General features: G+C 41.2%; 1 protein-coding gene across 2 annotated transcripts in view; it reads right to left on the reverse strand.

The window, feature by feature from the left end:
• Positions 1 to 20,790, reverse strand: part of ITPR2 (inositol 1,4,5-trisphosphate receptor type 2) — a 526,733-nt gene that overhangs the window by 55,464 nt on the left and 450,479 nt on the right. For both annotated transcript variants that reach the window (XM_059081164.2, XM_059081169.2), the window contains 2 exons: positions 11,693 to 11,823; positions 10,458 to 10,623 (listed from right to left, as the gene is read on the reverse strand). In XM_059081164.2, the coding sequence (XP_058937147.1) occupies positions 10,458 to 10,623; positions 11,693 to 11,823 (297 nt within the window). The remainder of the gene's footprint in view (positions 1 to 10,457; positions 10,624 to 11,692; positions 11,824 to 20,790) is intronic.

A 20,790-nucleotide genomic window follows, 5' to 3' on the forward strand; every position in this document is an offset into this window, starting at 1 on the left:
TAGACTGCTGTGTTCCAGGCATTTTGGGGAGGGGAACCTCTGCTCAATTTCCAGGGCATATTTTTAGCCTCTGGAAGGACACTGGCTAGTAAGATTTTCTTTCTCTCAAAGATTGAAGCGTAGATGAAAGGAAATGAATGGAGATGAAGAAAAACATCTATGGAAAAATGAATTATACTGCCAAGTAAAATGGGATGTCGGGATTCAGTCTGGTTTTGCAGTTCAGATACTGGAGGAGAAATCTGGAAATTGAATTCCAAACCTGGCTACTCTTTTCCTAAACATATTTTTTTTTTTTTTTAAAAAAAAGGGTCATTTGGCCATTTAGGCATGAAGAAGACCCTTTAAACAATAAGATGCAAAGTACAATAAAGTAAAAAGCCTGTCCCCAATGAAGGCGTGACCCTTTAAATTATATTATTGGATATTTTTACGGGAAATACCATAAAATTTGGCTGGCTGATGTCTATGCCTCATCTTACTTGACCTATCAACAGCTCAGCATGCTTCAAATAAAATCCAATCCTCTCCCTCAAACCTGCTCCACCCATGTTCTCTTTTCATTCCACAAAAACTCCGTTCTTCCAGTTTTCAAGCCAGAAGTCTAGGCTAAGTCACCCTTGAATCCTCTCTCTCTCACACACATGCCACATCCAATTCATGTTGAAATTCTTTTGGCTCTACCTTCAACATATACCCAGAATCTGATTGCTTCTCGCCACCTCCATGGTTACCACTCTGGTCTGAGCCATTATCATGTCTCATCGGGATTTACCCAAATAATCTCCAGACCCCTTGTTTCCACCTTTATTCTCTGTGGCCTATTCTCAACACAGCAGCCAAAGTGATCCTTTAAAAACCCAAGTAGGATGGTATCCCTCCTCTGTTCCAAACACTGCAGGGGCTCTTCACCTCCTCAGAATAAAGGTCAAAGTTCTTACAGTGCCCTATAAGTAGGGTTGCCAGGGAAAATACAGGATGCCCAGTTAAGTTCAAAGTTTGGAAAAACATCGAATAATTGTTGAGTTTAACTACATCCCATGCAATATCTTTTTGCTAAACCCTAAGTGGTGTGGCCCTCAGGACTCTCTAACTTTGTCTCCCACTATCTTCTCCCTTGCTAAATCTCATCCAGCCACAGTGGCTTCCCTGCTGTTCCTTGCACCCAGACTCCTGCCTCAGGGCCTTTGAACTGGCTGTTTCCTCTGCCCACAAACCTCTTCTCTCTGGTGTCTCTTTGACTAACTCACTTACCTTCCAGTTTTTCTCAAATCTCACCTTCTCAATGTGGCTTAACCTGATCACTTTATTTAATCCTATAGCCTGTCTCTTCCGTTTTGCCGATACTTTTGATCACTCTTTCCTTGTCCCCTTCCTTTTCCTCGAGTGCTTATCACCTCTTAACAGACTGAATGTAGTCACCATATCAAAGGTGTTCTGTTAAACTGGACCACAAGTCTCAATTACAGAGGTAAAAATGATTGTGCAAGAAAAATCCAGCCTGCTAATTGGCACAGAAAAAAGGAATATCGTTTTATCCAGGAACTTAGATATGAGCTTATTATGTTGATTATTTATTGCATGTCCATGGGCAGATATATGTGTCTCTTTTCTTCACCAATGGTCCCAATAGCTTAGAATATTGCCTGCTACATAGTTGGCACTGAATAAAATATTAATTGAGTGAATTAAGAATATGTCACTAAGAATATAACAGAATTGAAGAGATGCAGAAAGAGTGGGATATAAGCAGAAAGCAACGAGGCAGTAGAAGATGTGAACTGGCAGAGACCAGGAGGTAGAGCAGCAAGTAGAGAGAAGCAGTTAGAACAGAGAAGCCATTCTAGACAGAGAGAAAGGGGAAGCCGAGAAAAAAGCTGTTAGGTAATAGTGTATATGGTGGGGCTGAGGGTCTTGCTTTAGTTTCATGAATAGCATCTGGCTCTCCAGATGCTATTTTGCTTACTGCACCTGTTATCTTAAGTTGCTCATGTATTGTTTCAATAAATTCTCATTACTTTAAGAAAAAAAAGAATATGTCACTCATAAAATATTGTTCCACTAGGATGGCTATAATCAAAAATGGATAATAGCAATGTGGATGATGACATGGATAGCTTGGAACCCTCCTACACTACTGATGGAAATGTAAGATAGTGCAACTTTACAAAACAGCTTGGCAGTTCCGCAAAAGGTTGAACACAGAGTCACCACGTGTACCGGCAATTCCACTCCTAGGTATATACACAAAAGAAAAACATATGTCCACACAAAAGCATGTACATGAATATCCAGCATTATTCATAATAGCCAAAAAGTAGAAACAACACAAATGTTCATCAACTGATAAAAAGATAAACAAAATATGGTATATCCATACAGTGGATATTTTTCTGCAACAAAAAGAAAGGAAGTACTGATACATGCTATGACATGAACCTTGAAAACATACCAAGGGAAAGAAGCAAGTCACAGAAGACCACATATTATATGATTCCATTTATATGAAATGTCCAGGATAGGCAAATCTATAGCAACAGAAAGTAGATCAATGGTTGCCTAGGGCTGAGGAGGATGGAAGGTTTGGTGGGAAGGAAGGGAGCAGTGATGGCTAAAGGGTATGAGGTTTCTTTTAGGGCAATGAAAAATGTTCTAGAATTGATTGTGTTGATGGATGGACAACTCTGAATATACTAAACCCATTGAATTATACACTTTAAGTGGGTGAATCATACAGTATGTGAATTGTACCTCAACAGAATTATTACCAAAAAAAAAAAGGAGAAAATTTTAAAGTAGCTTTCTCCTAGAATTCAATTCAAACAATTCCCTACCTGTTGCAAGGTACATAGGACTATAAAGATAATGTCTACCATCAATTAACCTATAATATGGGAGAGGGAACAGACAACTTGTTTTATATTCTGAAGTGACATAATCTGCCAAGGAAACATAAAGGAGGACAAAATGAGTTCTGATCAGGGGTTTCAAAGAGAAATAAACCTTTAAATGTCTGGTCTATGAAACATGATCATGGCAAGTAGAGAAGAGATGAATGGTAAGAAAAGGTACTTAATTTTTATTGAGCAGCTATTTATGCTGACAACTATAAAGATGTCCAAATATGCTATAATAATTACAATAATCTGATCTGACCTTTTAGCATGTGAGGAAAGAGATCCAGAGGGATTCAATTAATTGCTCAAGTTAACACCTCTATTTAGTGGAAAAGTCAGCCAGTATTTAAATAAGAATATTCCTGACTCCAAAGCCATGTTCTTTTGCCTCTGGGGTGAGGAAATAGCACAGCAAAGCTAGAGATGAGAGTAAATGCCCTGTTTGGGGGACTGTCAATTCCTCTGGTGTGGCCAGGAGGGAACACTCGGAAATGAAGATGAAATGGTACGTTTGCCACAAACCATGAAAAGTATTAAACACAAAGCTAAGGAGTCTGTACTTTATGCTGAAGATTTTTGAGTGAGCCTAGCACACTGGGAGCTGTGCTTTAAGTAACTCCCTGTGCCAGGATTTAGAGGAAGACTGTGAGAGAAGAGGCTAAGGGTAGGAGTCCAGGGGGCTAGGACAGGGGAGGAGGGATATAAGGGAGGGGAAACTGGTTGTCTTTCATCTTCACTGGGTCTTGCTCTCTAAGCTTGATCATCCATTCCCATGGTTTCAACCATCATCTCGCTGATGAGTTCTCGATCTTTATCCCCAGTACTGACCCTTCTTCTCAACTTTAGATTCTATTTCCCACTGCCTCCTGGATAACTTATGGGCATGTCAAACTCAACTCATCAAAGATTTGTTTCTTTAGCCCTTCTTCTTCCCCTCTGTTAATGAAGTCCCTGTCCGCCAGTGAACTTGAAGTCGCCCTCAGACTCATGCACTGACTATCCACTCTGTGCACATGTCTTGTAGTCACCCTGACTTTCTCACCATTCTCCAAACACACCAACTCCTCTGAAAACTCTACACCCCCATCTAGTCTCTTTCCCACTTTACAGGAATTCCTTCTCCAAGAGCCCACTCAACCACTGCCACAGCTTTGATTCCCTTGGTTGATCCTCTCTGTGTCTTTGCTATGAAAATTTGTCTGTTTCTATCTTAGGCTCTACTACTTTGTCTGATTTATTCTTGTATTACTGGCACCTAGCATAGTAGCTGGAAAACAGTAGGCATTCAACTAAAGTTCACAGAATAATTGAATGTATCAATAATAAAGATTGAAGAGGACTCTGGAGTAGAAACTGAAGAGGGCTTGATGTCCGATTAGAGGTACCAATTTAGGAGGAATCAAGGACTACTCGATATTCTGACTTGAATGACCAAGTTTAAGGTAATATCACTAAATCAAGAGGAGAAAAAATAGAAGGAAGAGATTTTAAAGGGAGGATGTATTTGATTTTGGATGTGTTGAGTTTAAGATGCCTACAGAACAACCAATGTTGGGATGTTAGGTAGGAAGCTGGAAATCCCAAACAGAGCATTCAAGACATAACTCTACTAGTCCAAGGATAAATGACATAAAATGAACAATGAAAGCCAGAGCATCAGATGAGACAACCAAGGGAGAAAGAAAGGAAGGGTAAGAGGAGCTCTGTGTGCTCAATACGAACTTTTCAGGAAAAATGTTAAGACTACACTTATGTTGTGTTTCCCACCCAGTATGACTAAAGTAAGGGAACATACCCACCCACTAAGCCAGGCATCCACATTCCTCTTCTCTGCTTTATTTTTCTCCATAGTCATCATTTGACATTCTATGTATGCTGGAAAATAAGTTCCATGATGGAAGTGTTTTTTTGTCTATTTTTGTTCACTGCAATACCCTAGCACTTAGTAGATGCTCAGTAAGTAATGGTTGAACAAATAGGTGAATGGATGACTTTCACACATAAGTATAGACAATAAAGATAATAAAATAATATGCAAAATATAGAGAAGGGACTAATTACCAAGAGAAGAACATGGATGCCCCCCCTTCACGATTTAGTCTTTATTTCCTATTAAATCATCTAGAAAGATCTTTAATCTAGGAACCTGACCCTCCTATGATAGGAGTTCTGACCTATCATCAAATCCTTTCTCCATTTTGTTATTTTGTCACACCTGGTCTGTCGACATCTCCTTTTCACTGGATTTTTCACCTCTAGTAATTCAAAATTAATAGTTAATGTGGACAACAGAGTCAATTTGTTTCCATGCTTACTGCTTCAGCTCTGTCATGTGCTCATCATCACCTCATCATGACCGCCTTCTGGACCACTAGCAACTGTTTTCTGAATCCCAACTCTGAAACATCTGGTTCACTGTCTTCAAGGCTAGGAAAGTCCCATTTGCTCTCACTGCCTGTCTCAGTACCCACCTCTTCTCGTGCTACTATGGGCATCCTCAGAATATTCCTGGGGCCAACTCCTACTGTGGAGAATCTCTCCTCTGTTATTTGATACTATATCCCCCTTTGGATCACAATTTAACACTGAACTCCTCCAAGAACCATTTCTAGATTAATCACAACTATTTGATAGCCTACTAATACAACCCCCAAATATCCCGAATGTTTAAATTATTCTTGTAATTAAGTTCTTCTAATATATATGGTATATATTAGATCTTATATGTGGTAAGTGATTCCAGGAATGAATGCATATCTAGATATACTTTATCACAACACTTCCCACATGTTTCTGCCCTTTGAGGGCAGAGAATAAAGAACCCTTATGTTACTGAGGTCACAGGGATTAGCAGCTAAAAGAGCTTGAAAACACTTTTCAATATTTAAGTTTCTATTTTATTTTAAATGTTCACACTAAATTTGTTCTACTTTACAAAGTATTTGTTCTAATATAAGAATACTATTTGAATTTGCTCTCAGGTTAACTCACCTCAGTGGTCTCTCAAATTTGTTAATAAATGTGAAGCTTCTGAAAAATAGGCCATGTTGATCTAATACCTTCTGATATATCACCCTATATCCCTGTGGACATGTGTATGCCACAGAAACAATACCATACATGTGACAAAACTTGGGATAACTTGGAATTAGTGCATCTAAGTTTTTTGTCTGCAGTATATAGCAATTTAGGACTTACTTGCTTTATCTTCCTTTTATAGGTTATAAGCCACATAAGTATAGAGACAATGTTAATTTGGAGGTGACTAATTGGATAGTCATTCATTAAGCAAATATTTATGAATGATCCCTAATATACACTATGGAAGCATAAAAATGGATAAGATGTAGAAGTGGATATCCTAAAGATGAGAAGTTATCATGTATTGAGAGCTTACTCTCAGTTAAGCATTGAGCTAAGAATTTTTATATACAGGATTTCATTTATACTCACCACAACCCCAAAACATGGCATTATATTCCTCACTTTCAAGGTGAAAGGAAACTTGACCACGACCACAGAGCCAGGATGTGGAACCAGTGTAGACCCATGTCTACTTGATGGTAAAGTTCATATACTTTCTATAATATGGTAAGGCATAGTATACAACAGAGGAGATGAGACAATGAAAAATATGTACAGTACTATATAGCTAATTGTGATCGACAAATTTAGGAGCAGACGTGTTTGCTCCTGGTTAGTGAGACCAGAGAAAGCTGAATTCATGGAACAACGGCTTTAGATCTGGGTCTTAGAGACAGGGCAGTAGTTCAATAGCTTAGGAGTTTGGGCATTCCAAACAGAAACACCATAACTGAGAACACATGAGAGAGAGTTAAAGATGAGTAATGCAGTTGAACTAGAACCTGAGCTATAAATGGGAGAACAGTGGATGAAAAGGCAGGCAAAAAAGAAGGGGCCCAATTGTGGGGCACCTTATATGCTAGGAAAATCAGAATTTTAGAGTCATATACAGTACAATGTTATTGATAGGCTTTTGAGTAAGGAAATGAGTTCAAAGTGGAAAATTCTGTCTGGCAGCACTGAACAGTCTATTTGGGGGGGTATGAGCCAGGGTGAGCCTCAAAAACCAAGGTGTGGGGCTTCTCTGGTGGCGCGGTGGTTGCGAGTCTGCCCGCCGATGCAGGGGACACGGGTTCGTGCCCCGGTCTGGGAAGATCCCACACGCCGCGGAGCAGCTAGGCCCGTGAGCCATGGCCGCTGAGCCTGTGCTCCGCAACGGGAGAGGTCACAACAGTGAGAGGCCCGCGTACCACAAAAAATAAAACAAAAAAACCCCCACCAAGGTGTGGCTGTGGGACTATGTGGAAGGAAGTGAGACTGTGAAAGCAGATTCATTACCACGTGGTAACTAGTGCACCTGGAAGAGGAAAAAGGAGATGCTTAAAATGATGGAGAAGTTCCCAGCCAGAGACAGACCCAGAGACCGTGCAATCTGAGCTAGAAGAAAAGGTCAGCAGGAAGTTCATGATGAGATTTGAGACAAACATTTCAACTTGGTGATGAAGGTTATCGTGATATTTTAAGGAATTTACAGGTTACAGGCTTTTTGATAACTGTGAAAAGCCAGAGAGAATTTTGAGACTGAAGGGAAAGCTCAGAGGAGCAGAAATAGGGGTGAAGTGATGCGCTTATTTTGCTGTTCGTGTTTTGTGTTGTTATAATACGGGGGACAGGATCATGTCTTAGAATGAGGCTCAGTCTACCGATAGATTTTTCCAAAGAACCCATGTTTCGGAGGTAGTGTGCTGACATAATAGTTCTTACGATTGTGTAAAGGCAAGACCATGAGACACAGGAATATCTTCAAAGGTACTATCTTCCTTCCTCTGTGGGACTCACCCTTCTATATAATAAGTCTCTTCCCCAAATCTCCCAGTTATTGCACAACATCTTTCTGGCGCCATGTCAATCCTCCATCTAATCTAGACATATAAAGAGAAGACTCTTCTTTCTGTGTCCTTTCCTTCCAGCAAGTCCCTCCCCAGCACTGTGCAATCTGGTATCTGCCCTTACCGTCCGGGAAACTCCTCTCTAAAAGCTCCAAAACCTCCTAAACGAGAAATTCAAAGGCTCTGCTTCAGTTCCTGTTACTGCTTTGAGGCCGTTGATAATCAATTCTTTTGTTCCCAAGGGTATTTTCTCCCCTCACTTCCACGTGCCACACATGCGCGGTTGTCCTCACACCATTCGGACTGGAAAGTTTTTGTGAGTGTGTGATCCCCTTTCTCTTTCAACTTTTCAATGCTGATGTTTTCCACGGGAACTCCCATCAGCTCCTCCTCTCACTTGGACGCCTTCCTCCACACTCCAGCTTTTTCTGTGTCATACGGGCTGAGGATTCCCCAATACTGTCTCCTTCTCTGGGGCTCAGACCCATATGTTGACCTCTGTGCTGAGTGTATCCCACTGGGCTGTTCAGTACATACCTCAATTTCAGTACTTCCAAAGCCAAATTCAGTATAGGCCTATGTAAAATTGTTTTTCTTCTTCTATTCTCAAACCCAGCTGTTGGTACAGCCATCCACCCAGGCACCCACGCTCTCTCATATCCATCCCAAACCAAACCACTGAGATTTAAAAATTCTATCTTCCCACCAATATTTCTTAACTTTGTCCTCTAATCCTGAATACTGCCACCACTACCTCTCCCGGATCAAGGTTTTGTTACCTCTCATGGACCATGGAAATAACCTTCTACCTAGTTACTATGGCAATAACCTTCTACCTAGTTACTCTGACTCCAATATTGTCCCCTGATGAACAACTTCCCACAGCTGCCACAGTGGTCAAAAATAAAAATTAGACCCTGCATCCTCTACTTGAACTTCTTTAATTGTTCGCCATCCTCTATAAGTCCATAGGATGAAGTCCAAGCTTTCTAATATAAAAGGCCACATATGATCTGGCCAATCTCTTTTGCTGGCATCGCCCTGCTCTGAGACTTATACTCCAGAAACACTGAGCTGTTTACAGGAAATGAAGATTCTACTCATGCTGTTCACCCCTCCACGCCTTTCCTTTTGCTGGCTACTCTGCTTCTGCCCACTTGGATATGGCTCTCTCCCTTCCATCTTTTTTTTTTTTTTTTTGGCCGTGCCATGTGGCATGCAGGATATTAGCCCCTCAACCAGGGATCGAACCGGTGCCCCCTGCATTGGCAGCGTGGAGTCTTAACGACTGGACTACCAGGAAAGTCCCTCCCTTCCATCTTTTACCATCAGCTCCATCACCATTTCTTCTTGACTCTTCCTCGGCTGCCCCCTACCACAACCCAACGAGATGTTAACAACCTGTAAACTTCTCCATCATTTTCCTTAATGCATTAGATAGCACTGATATCTATTGTGTCTGTATTCCACAACAGACTGTGGACACCCCAAAGGGCATTTGTTTGTTTCCTTGGAATAGAGCTCATGATCACAGGTTAATATCTGGCATACTCCCACCTGTTGGAGGGATGTTGGAAAGGCTTGGAAGAACCATTCAGGGAAATGAGACAGTTGATAAAAGGTGAACCATGGAAGGAAGGGGATTTATTGCGGGTCCAGTTTAAGTTATATAGAATAAACATCGTAGTGAGGCCCTTATGTTTGTTTCGTGACTTTTATCAAAAAGATTCTTCAGCTTGACATGGAAAAATAGATGGTGAGTATCACCAGGAGTTGGTGATTATTCAAGGAGGGGGAAGGATCCTAGGGCGACTAAGCCAGCTACAGAGACGACTAAAGCCAGAAAAGGCTAAGGTCTATGAAGCAGAGGGTAGAGCCAAAGGAAATACTGAGGACAAAGAGAAGGTTGGGTGGGCTTGAGAGAGCTAACGATAGAAGAGGAGGACGGGGTGTGAGAGAGAGAGTGAGGGAGGGAGAGAGTGACAGAAACTGAGAGAAAGCACAATTCAGAATCAAAGACAAAGTGCTGCCAGTGAGTAGAAGTTCAAGCTGCTGGGAAAATCATCTGTGGATTCATAACCTAACAAAATAAAATGAAAATCATTCTATTATTTAATCAATATGTTATTGTGATTAAAAATCTGTTTGCTGGTGGAACCTTTTGGTATTTTGTAACACATACTACAGTCAGAGAATCATACAAATTGCAGAAATAATGACAAGTTAGCTTTGGGATGTAATTCTTCTGCTTTTTCTGGAAGCAGAGTATCCCAGTCCAACGCTCAGTTACATAATCTGAATTTTGTCCAGCTTTCTTTTTCTTTCTTTTTTTTTTTTTGTGGTACGCGGGCCTCTCACTGTTGGGGCCTCTCCCGTTGTGGAGCACAGGCTCCGGACACGCAGGCCCAGCGGCCATGGCTCACGGGCCCAGCCGCTCTGCGGCGTGTGGGATCTTCCCGGACCGGGGCACGAACCCGTGTCCCCTGCATCGGCAGGCGGACTCTCAACCACTGCGCCACCGGGGAAGCCCCCAGCTTTCATTTTGAAATAATTTTTCCCAAAGCATGGCAAACAAAAATCATTCTAGTCCCTCCTTTCGACTGGGCAGTTTCTTTTTCTATTATTTTAGTATCTTTAGAACACTTACCACAGATGAAGCAGGTTGTCTTTAGAATTTCTTCTTTTTTCTGTTTTTCGCTTCTGAGATCCGCAAAAGTATCAATGATAACCCCAAAAATCAAGTTAAGAACGATAATGATGACAATGAAATAAAAAAGAAGGTCATACACCACTCGGGCAGCAAACAAGGGCTCCTGAAATAAAAAATTTTAAAACATTAAAAAAAACCCCGTTGTGTATATATACATACACACACATTTTCGAGGCATGTTGATTTAGCATATTGTCTAGCAGAAAGAATATATTCAATCATTGTTTGCTAAATATGAATAGTATTCCAAGTTGGAAAAATAAGACCCACTTTCTATCTTTGTTTTCTTTAAGTGTTGTGAGGAAAACTTTCCAGTATGTTCCCAGACCCCTTCCATTCCCTAGGACTTGCACTTTTCCTCTCCAAGGGAGCGACTTACTGTGTATTAAAATCCACTTTACATGTCATTGCGCTAAATGCATTTTGGTGCAGTGGGCCCGAATCCCAGAAGCTGCACAAAAGGTAGACAAATACCAGTCCCAAAGGTCAGAGATTAGAGATTTGAGAAGGATCTAATGATCCGTCCATTTCTGGAGTCGATTTTGTTCTTGGCCTTATAGAGTTAAGTACATTCAACTCAGGCTTATTTCTACTTGACAAATGGTATTAAAATACACGTTAGGGATCAGATAGCCTAGATGTTTCATAGATGAGGAAACATGAGATGAACGGACAACGTGATACGGCTGGCCTGTCGGAGGACTGAGATTATTCAAGCTCCCAGAGTGGCACTTGAGACGCTGTAGCCAATGAGAAATTTTTCAGGCTTGCCATTTGCATATACAAAATCCTGTTAGAATTTGTTCAGATTTGATATTCCTTGTGGATAAATAATAGAGGCCGTTCCTATTCAGAGGCAAAGAGTAAATCTTCATGCCTGAGAAACCTGATAGACGAAAGGCAGCCTGGTTTCTGTTATTTACGAAACAATCAACTCCTCCATAAAGACTACAGTCGGAATATATAGTTCAAAGGTGGACAGAGATCACGACCCTACTAACATTACATAGATTTCTAGGACATTAGCTGTTTCTATGTAATCCCAGTATACAACGAATTGGTTTCAAGGGCTACCGTGATACCTGAAACAAAAACCATATTGTAAATGCTGTTAAGAAAGGTTAAAACAAGATTATGTGCTTCTTGAAAAACCATTTTTCTCCAGCTTTTACATCTTTTGAGGGTCTTCTCAGCACGTCTCCCACGCCGCCGCCGTTCCTGAGGCCCTGGTTCAGCACAGTCACAATGCACATGAGGAGGGTGTCACACATTCTTTCAATTCCATCTTCATATTCCTCAGCAGCTACAAAAACAAGCAAGTCAAACAGTACAGCAACCTCATGCTTTTAAAACTCACTCTTATGTACTGTCAAAGAGCTATTTCTTTATAACTGTGTCAGGACACAGTTTTCTGAAGGGATATAACACGTTATTTTCCATGCGGCGGCCCATGAAGTCTGTGACTGACACAGACTCATCAAGCACGCATACAATATCCCCAAATCATTTTTTTCTTCCATCGATGGAGAATGACAGAATGAAAGGGACAGAATATAAGAAAGCTAATATTCATTGCGCATCGTCGTGATGTGGGGAGATTTCAGTAAGACCTTCTGAAAACACAGTCAACTCAACCAGGAAGTAAAAGTATTGCGGGGGGAGAAGAGCTTGTACAAGGAAGCTAGGTGAACCCAGCTTTAAATTCTACTCTGTTCCAGAACTGGGACTTGGGCAAGTTACTTAATCTCAATGTCCTCATCTGTAAAATGGGGAGGTCTGTTTAAGGATTAAACCCTTCAGAGGGTTATTTAAGGATTATATTTAAGGAATGTAAAACACTTTGTACAGAGATTGGCATATGCATAGTAAGTTAAGGGCTCACAAATTGGGACAAAGAGTATTTCATTTCTTTAGTAAGTGTCTAAGCTTTCTGAATGACCAGCATGCAGCTACAGATAAGAAGCACGATGCATTTACGTAAACAGTTTATTTCATGTAAATAATTTATTTTATGTGAATGTGTTTATGTGAAAATATTTAGGGACAAGTGGAGAGAGATAACAAAATATAATGTGACAGAAAAATTCCTAGTCTTATTCTGTTTAAAGATATAGTTACCAAATATGGTAGTAACCTCTCAGTCATTTAAAATAATAAAAAATTCACACCAAATTGGATACTGGAATCAGGATTTCCTAAATTAAGTAAGCAGACATGTACTCTTCTTGTTACAAGATTAAAGAACCATAGTGGCACTGAATTTTGGAATGGTGTAGCCAGTCTGCATGTCATGGCGTGAATGTAAAAACCACCGCCACCAAAGGAAAAAGAAGAAGAATCCTTCTATTGATAATTTTGTGTACCTGATCCACTACAAATAGCCCGTCTGGTACTTTGTCATGAAAAGATTGATTTTCTTCTTGTAAGCTGACTTTCACATCACATGGACGGAGGGATCCGGCATTTTCCCTTTATTCAGAGCTGCTTCTTTCTAGAACATACTCCTCAAGAGGAGAGCAGAAGTCAGAGATGGGCAAGGATCAAATGCAGCATCAAAGATATCAGCAGAGTCTGTGCTTGACCACTTAGCGTAGAGGTGAGCGCCAAGGCACATTCTGACTTAGAAAGTAGAAGAAAAAAACCGCTTTTGGAGACAGGAGAAATGAGGAAGAAGTAAAGCTTGTGGTGCCAGCACTCAGAACAGCAGAAGAGGCAAGAAAGGCAGAGAAGACAGTGAGAAAGCTCAGTCTGCAAAGTGCTCGGTTAGGTCCCCGACACCTGGTGGTGGTGATGGCTAGGAAGACTGCGAAGAAAAGAGCTAGAAATGTGTAAGAGAGTTAAGGGAATTTTCGAAGAGAAATATGGTTTTCCAGCAATGCTGTCACGTGCAGTATGTCTATATACTACTTTGCCACGGTTAGACTTTCAATCAATCTTCTATCTAGTGGCAGGATCTGCATTCATTTATTTAATCAGCAACTACCTGGTCATATGACACCAATGTTTACTAAAGACTTATTAAGTGCCAGATGACTCAGTTTACGGAAGCTACAGGAAAGTACTCCCATCTTTCCCCAATAATTCAGAAGTGAGGTTGTTTGCTCTTTAAGAAGAGGTGAGCTAGTAAAATCCACACACAATTCACATGATTAGCCATTGTGAAATAAAATTGATTGGCTGCAAATACATAGAGAGAATTGGCTTCCTGTGTGACATGTAAACAGGGGGAGAGTGCCCAGGTCAGGGTCAATGCCAGCCATAGTCCGGTCCACTCACTCCATAACTAGTGCTTGGGCATGCCAGTTTTACACAGTAGCCTCTAGGAGCTTGGTTAATAAGGTTTTACCTTTGTGAGACGGATCTACTCATAATATGTTAAGCCAAGTTCCCAGGCCTTCAGGCTGAGAGCCAGGCCCTGAGTCACGAGGAATTCACCTAAATAAATGCCACCTTGTGGAGACCTACCTACATAGCCAGCTTTCCCCATGCCAAATCTGCTGCATTTCAATATATCAAGAGCCCTTGCATTAGGTGCTAGAAATACAAGCGGTAAGATGAAAGTGCTGCAGCCCCCAGGGAACTTATGGTTCCCTTGGAAATGTGGGTAGCAGATGAACAAAGGCAGTGCAGTACCATGGGTACTAAGCAGGCAGGATGGATGAGCATCTCATGGGCTGGGGTGTCGGGGGCAGCATCCTAAAGGAGGGGGCACCTGGGCTGAATATTGAAAGAGGGCATGGTTGGCCAGTAAGATCAGTGAAGACATTCCAGGCAGATAAAATGGGATGAGCGAAGGCAAACAGGCATGAAAAAACATTTGGAGTGTCTGGGAAACGGCAGGTGGATTGGGATGCCAGGGCCTCTGGGGTATGCAGATGAGTGCGGGAGCTGTAAGAGGAGAAGCAGGTAGGGGCCAGATTATGGAGAGACTCATACACCAAGCTAAAGAGTTTAAACTTTATCCTGAAAGCTATGGGGAGTCACTGGAGAATTTTAAACAGAAGAAGGGTGATTTAGCATCCAGTTGGCAAAGCAGTATGAGATAAAACATGAACTTAAATAACAAGACAAATTAACACACAATAAAAGCCACAAGAGCGGTGCAAAGAGATCAAAATAGAGAGAGAACTTTTAATACTAAGGATAATGAGAAGGGAGTCCCGCTAATTGAATGCAGACTCTGAGTTTGCCTTGAATATTCAATGGACTAAGACAGCAGTAGATAGGCATTGCACATGGCACGGGCAGACAGCCCCAGAGTTAAAAAAAATTGCTAATATGATGAAGAGCCAGTAATACCAGTATGTAGAGGAGTGTAAGACATGGCTGGAGATAAATTGGCAGCTCTCGGAAAAGCTCTAGCGAGTTTGGATTTTAGTTGGCAGGTAATGGAGCATCGTGGACATCTTGAGTTGGGGGTAGGGAAGGACATATTCAAAGCAGTGATTTCTGACAAGTAGCCTAGTGGTGATAGAGTAGGTAAATTGAGGAGGAGAGAATAACTGGAGGTAGAAAGACCACTTAGGAGGCAGTTGCAATAATTCAGGCATGACGTGCTATGAGCCTCCAACAGAGTAATGGCTGTGAGAATGGAAAGGATGAAAGATCGGGAGCTGACGGGACTCGGTATGAAGGAGACGGCAACGTGAAGTATCAGACTGAAGCTTCCAGCCAGCGGTGACCTGGGAAAGGATGGTCTCACTAAACCACAGAAACAGACCATTTGGAAGGAAGAACTGGATGCCGGGGCTTTGATGAAGACAAGGAAAGAATCTCAGATGATCTTTACGTTTATTGGACAAGAAGACTTTTTTTTTTTTTTTTTTTTTTTTTTGCGGTACGCGGGCCTCTCACTGCTGTGGCCTCTCCCGTTGCGGAGCACAGGCTCCGGACGCACAGGCTCAGCGGCCGTGGCTCACGGGCCCAGCCGCTCTGCGCCACGTGGGATCCTCCCGGACCGGGGCACAAACCCGCGTCCCCTGCATCGGCAGGCGGACTCCCAACCACTGCGCCACCAGGGAAGCCCAAGAAGACTTTTAAAAGGCTAGAGAGGACATGAGCTGGGAGAGTACTGTGATCCAAAATTAAGGAAGACAATAATTTAAAGATGAAGAGAGTATCAAAAAACATCAGAATTACAGAAGGGTCAAAGGCAATGAGAAACAAGAAAAGGTCACTGGATTTAACAATTAGGTCATCAGGAAAAGCATAGGAAGATGTCATAGGAAGATGGCAAATAGTTTAAGAGAAGATGGTTGATTCAGAAATTGAAGGAGAGAGTGTAGGTCAATTGTTTTATAGAAAAATTTAGTACTGAAAGGAAGGAGATTAATAGGATATTAGTTTGGGGGGATAAGAGAATGCAGAAGAAAGTTCAATTAGGACCCAAAAGTGTATATAAGAAGAAAGAGAACAGATGGTAGCAAGGAAAAGATTTCAGGTGCAAGAACAATGATCTAGCTAATGGTGGCGAAGGGGTAATGATGAAAACAGAGGTGGTTATAAAAGAAGTGAGAGGACACGTGCTTATTGTTTACATGCATAAAGGAAGAATTAGTGGAAATAGAATGTGGAGACATTTTAAAAGAACTAAGTATATTCATGTAAAGAACTTAGAACATTGCTTGGCATATATTTAGGGTGTAATAAATTCCAAGTATCCTAATTAGCATTACTATTGATAGATGGCTGTCAAATCTCACGCAAAGTTATAGTTTTAATATAACCAACAAATTCTACACTTAAACAATATGAGGTTAAATTATCCTCATTTTCAGTTTAGGAGTATTAGAAAGGATTTTTTCTTAATTCAAAATAGGGATGTTTCATATGAGGAAAGGAATAAAAATATATTCTATTGACTCTGACATACTTCCCCCTGATCTGAGGTGTCAGTCTATAAATTTTTCTGGACTTGCATGAATAAAAGTATTTATTAATGCCATTTTTTTCTGTTTTAAGTATTAAATTTTTCCTTTTTTTAAAATGGTTTCTTAGAAGCAATAGATTGTCATCGAGACATATTTGAAATTCTGAGTACAACTGAGACCCTCTTGTTTCTTGGCTTTGACCTTTAATCACAATCACCTCAATATGGAATTGCTGATTTTGACTTAAGGAAAAAAAAATTTAAAACACGGGGCACCCAGTAGGAAGTCAAAGGTAGAGTGACATCAAGACTGACCTGGTCTGCTATACATCATTCTTTTTTATTAAAGTAAAATACCAAAATATATTCAACTTGAATAACTCATAAATGTCAGACATGTGTGAACCTATTTTTTCCTGTACATTCAAATGATTTTTACTTAGAAAATAATTGCAAGTCATTTTTTTTTTTGCCTCAGAAATGCCTTACTTTTCTAGAAAATCAGTTTTGGGTTTTTCTTTTTTTTTAGGAGAACATTTTTGTCTAGGAAGTCAGGGAGGTCTGCAGCAAATGAAATAAAAGATTTCTGTTTTTTTATTCAACTGCAGTCAGTTGCCAGTTGCCATGAGAATTCGCTGCCTCTGGGAGGATGACTCTACCCGCACCTATGGAGCCTCCTCAGGAGCTCGCTGCTCAGCCTTTCACTCCCCGAGGCTTGCTATCATGCTACTGCACATGTCTGAGCCTTTTGCAATGTGGACCTGCTGTCCACTAGGTAACAAACCAAGGCCTTCACAAATGCACGTTAGGGCTCGCAAATTCAAATTTCATCCTGGTCTTAGACACAGCAAAGTTATTTTTACATCTAAGGGATGCACGCTGCCCCACAAACACCAGGTTCTGGCTTTCGTTCTACTTTTGCAGTTAGACACACATGGCCAAGATTTAAAGGTGGCAGGGGTTACAAGGTCAGATCTGCAGAGTTTTCAATCAAATGGATTTTATCACTTACCATGTCAAATGTAAGAAGGTCACAGAAGAAAGGGCAGATTAATACAGGCTTTCCTGTAGTTTTTAATACTGATTTACAAATGATCCCTAATCGTGAAAAGCTACTGCCACCATCTCTGGATCCTACCAGCGTCTCTGTCACACCTCCAGTGCTGAAATCCCTCCGGGATCCTTTCCTCCTTAATCTGGGAGCTTTCTCTGCAAAATCATACCCACAGCTCTCAGTTCAGGTCAGCCTAAAAAAAAATGCAGACTTTGCCCCTGGAGCAATACACCTGGAAGAATTGTCCCCTTTTGTCCACAGGGAAAAGGGAAGTTCTGTTCTTTGTGTAATGTATTAGGTGAAAATGACGGGTGATAGCAGTATTATGGGAAGTCTTTAATGCGTTTGCATTCGGAGGTATAAACCAATATCCAAACAGACTTTGTGACAGAACAGACTTTCTCAGCCTCAATACTGTAGACATTTGGGGCTGGATAATTCTTGGTTGGGGGGGAGCTGTCCTCTGCATTGTGAGATGTTTAGCAGCATCCCTGGCCCCTACTCACTAGATGCTAGTAAAACTCCTCCCAGAATTAAGACAACCAAAAATGTCTCCAGACATTGCCAAATGTCCGCAGGGCAGGGGAAGAGGGGAGAGAATCAACTCCAGTTAATGAATACATAATAGAGAAGATTTACTTTTTTTTAAGAAATTGCCTTCAGAAGACAATATGCATAAAGAACATCTATCCAAGCATTCTATGAGGAAGGCAATACTAGGCAGAATTTTAACCATCTCTCAACCTTGGTTAGGAAAGAAATAATTTATAGAGATTAATCCTTTAATTAGGAGGCAGGAAAATTTAGAAGTTTGGAGCACAGGCCTTGGAATCAGAGATCTAGATTGATTTACTAGCTGTGAACTTAGTGTCTCTGTCCTTCAGTGTTTTTACCTATAATATGAGGATAGTTACCAGCGTCTATCTATCCTTGGACATGCTTCAGGGCCTTCACTCATGCTGTTCCTTGTGCCCAGAACGGCTCCTTCTTTCTCTTGGCCTTTCACCCTCCAAGTCTCAGTTTAAATAATCCCTCCCCAGAAGGGCCTCTCTGTTTATCTACAGCTAGGCTCTCTTGTGATTACCTATCATAGCACCATTTGCAGTACCGTATTTTGTAACTTTTTATGCTTCCCTCACTATTTTATAGTTTCATAATGTCCAGGAGTATTTTTTTATTCAACACTGTGTTGAATATGGTGGCTGGCCCATAGTAGAGGCTCAACAAATATTGCCGTATGAATGAATGAATACACAGAGTTTTTATAATTATTAATATCATCATCATCATCGAGGATTTGTACTGATCTGACTTAACTCAATTCCTATTTTACAAAAATACTCACTTCATTCTGTTAAATGTTAAGATCAAAATGTCACAATGAGTAAGACTGTATGAAACAATTACACTAGAATACCTGGTTAAGCATCTACAACAATGCCTGGGAAATTGTATAAAGCTTAAGCTTTGCAGACTTGCACAGAGTTGGGTGGCAGCGTCCTGGGATATGTCCATACATGTATGACCTAGAGGACCTCATTCTCAGAGAGGGGACTTCAGCAGCTCCCTCACTGTACCTTAGGGCTTCTGGATGCGGAGGGGTGAATGAGCATCGCTGGCTCAGCTGCTGCGCTGGGCCCCTGGGTCAGCCGCCTTTATAGACTCTAGCAGGAGGAACGCTAGCTTTGTTCTTGGTTCACTGGCAAACCAATATTTGACTCTTAAAATCAAACCACTGTTACAGTGTATTTGTTTTTTTCAAAAAAGGAAATAATTTTTAGAAGAGCAAGGCAGAAATAGGGTTACTCTACTTGGGACCATGTTGTTAAAATGCTCGTGCTAATAAGAAAGTAAATTTTTTAACATACCCTTTTTCATACTCTGTCACAGCGAACGAATGTTGAATTAAAAAAGAGATAAGTACTTATAACAATAAATTGATGTGCAAGGTGGCCCACAGATCTTAAGAGCTATTTAATTCTAGCCAGCTACTTAAACTATGTCTGAGTTTTTGAAATAGCTCTTTGTGATTTTTTGAATCGTGGATAATGGGAAGAAGAGTGAAACATCTGCATATCTGAATTTGAGATTATGACAAATTCTGCAAACCGCTGACAAATGAGATTGATCTGCTCCCCCAGATAAGATACTTCATTAAAGGGATAGTGTGGGAAGGAGTCAGGATCAAGAGAAGCCAGTATGGGTTCAGACAAACCTCACATTGGAAATATTGGCAGACTTTATGTATCTGGGCTTTGGCAAGGAGGCTTTGAGAAGGAGCCTCATGAGATATTTTTTAAAAGAAGGAGGAACATGGGATAAATGGTAGTTTCTTTAAGGCAGATTTCTTTGTGGGTGAATAATGCAAAAAACATGACTATGTTAATCTGAAAGCATGTTTCTGGTGGCCACACGCCAAAGGACTCTGTCCTTAGCACTGTCCCCATGCAGCATTTCTAACACCTTTAATGAAAATCTTTTGAGGTTGGCAAAATTTTTTTTTTTTTCTGTTAAGAGCCAGATGGTAAATATTTTAGGCTTTGTGGGTCACATACATTCTCCATTGCATCTTCTTCATTAAAGAAAAAAAAAAAAACCTAAAAAAAAGCTGCAACCATTCTTAGCCCGAGAGGTGTACAGAAACAGGTGACAATTCATATTTCCCCACGGCCCAAGTTTGCCAACCCATGTTCTAGAGCTTATCAAACTTGAGGATGACATGAGAGAGAACGAATATTCTGCTGAATAGAATCAGGATCCATAAAGATACCATGAGCCTCATGGCACATGAGCACTGGAAGAGACCTGAAACCTAGAGATCAACTGGTCAAGAAGCCCCTCCTCGGGGCTTCCCTGGTGGCGCAGTGGTTGAGAGTCCGCCTGCCGATGCAGGGGACACGGGTTCGAGCCCCCGTCCGGGAGGATCCCACGTGCCGCGGAGCGGCTGGGCCCGTGAGCCATGGCCGCTGAGCCTGCGCGTCTGGAGCCTGTGCTCCGCAACGGGAGAGGCCGCAACAGTGAGAGGCCTGCGTACCGCAAAAAAAAAAAAAAAAAAAAAAAAAAGAGAAGCCCCTCCTCTATTCACAGGACAAACTGGGACAGCCTGGGATTATGGGTTGGCAGGAATATATAGACATAAATGCATGGTTTTATACTTGAAATCCCAAACTCCCAATTATGTGAGCACAGAACAGGCATTTATGGCTTGACAGCTGAACCAGTGAAGAATGGCATTTTAGCCAAGAGTCAGTCAAATATGGGTCAAGAGTGTGGTGTGACTGCAAATTGCACTATCCTAAACATGATCACACCACTCAACTTCTTGCCTTGGAGTGTTACATGAAGAG

The sequence above is a fragment of the Kogia breviceps genome, chromosome 12 (assembly GCF_026419965.1).
Source record: "Kogia breviceps isolate mKogBre1 chromosome 12, mKogBre1 haplotype 1, whole genome shotgun sequence".
NCBI classification, from domain to species: domain Eukaryota; kingdom Metazoa; phylum Chordata; class Mammalia; order Artiodactyla; family Physeteridae; genus Kogia; species Kogia breviceps.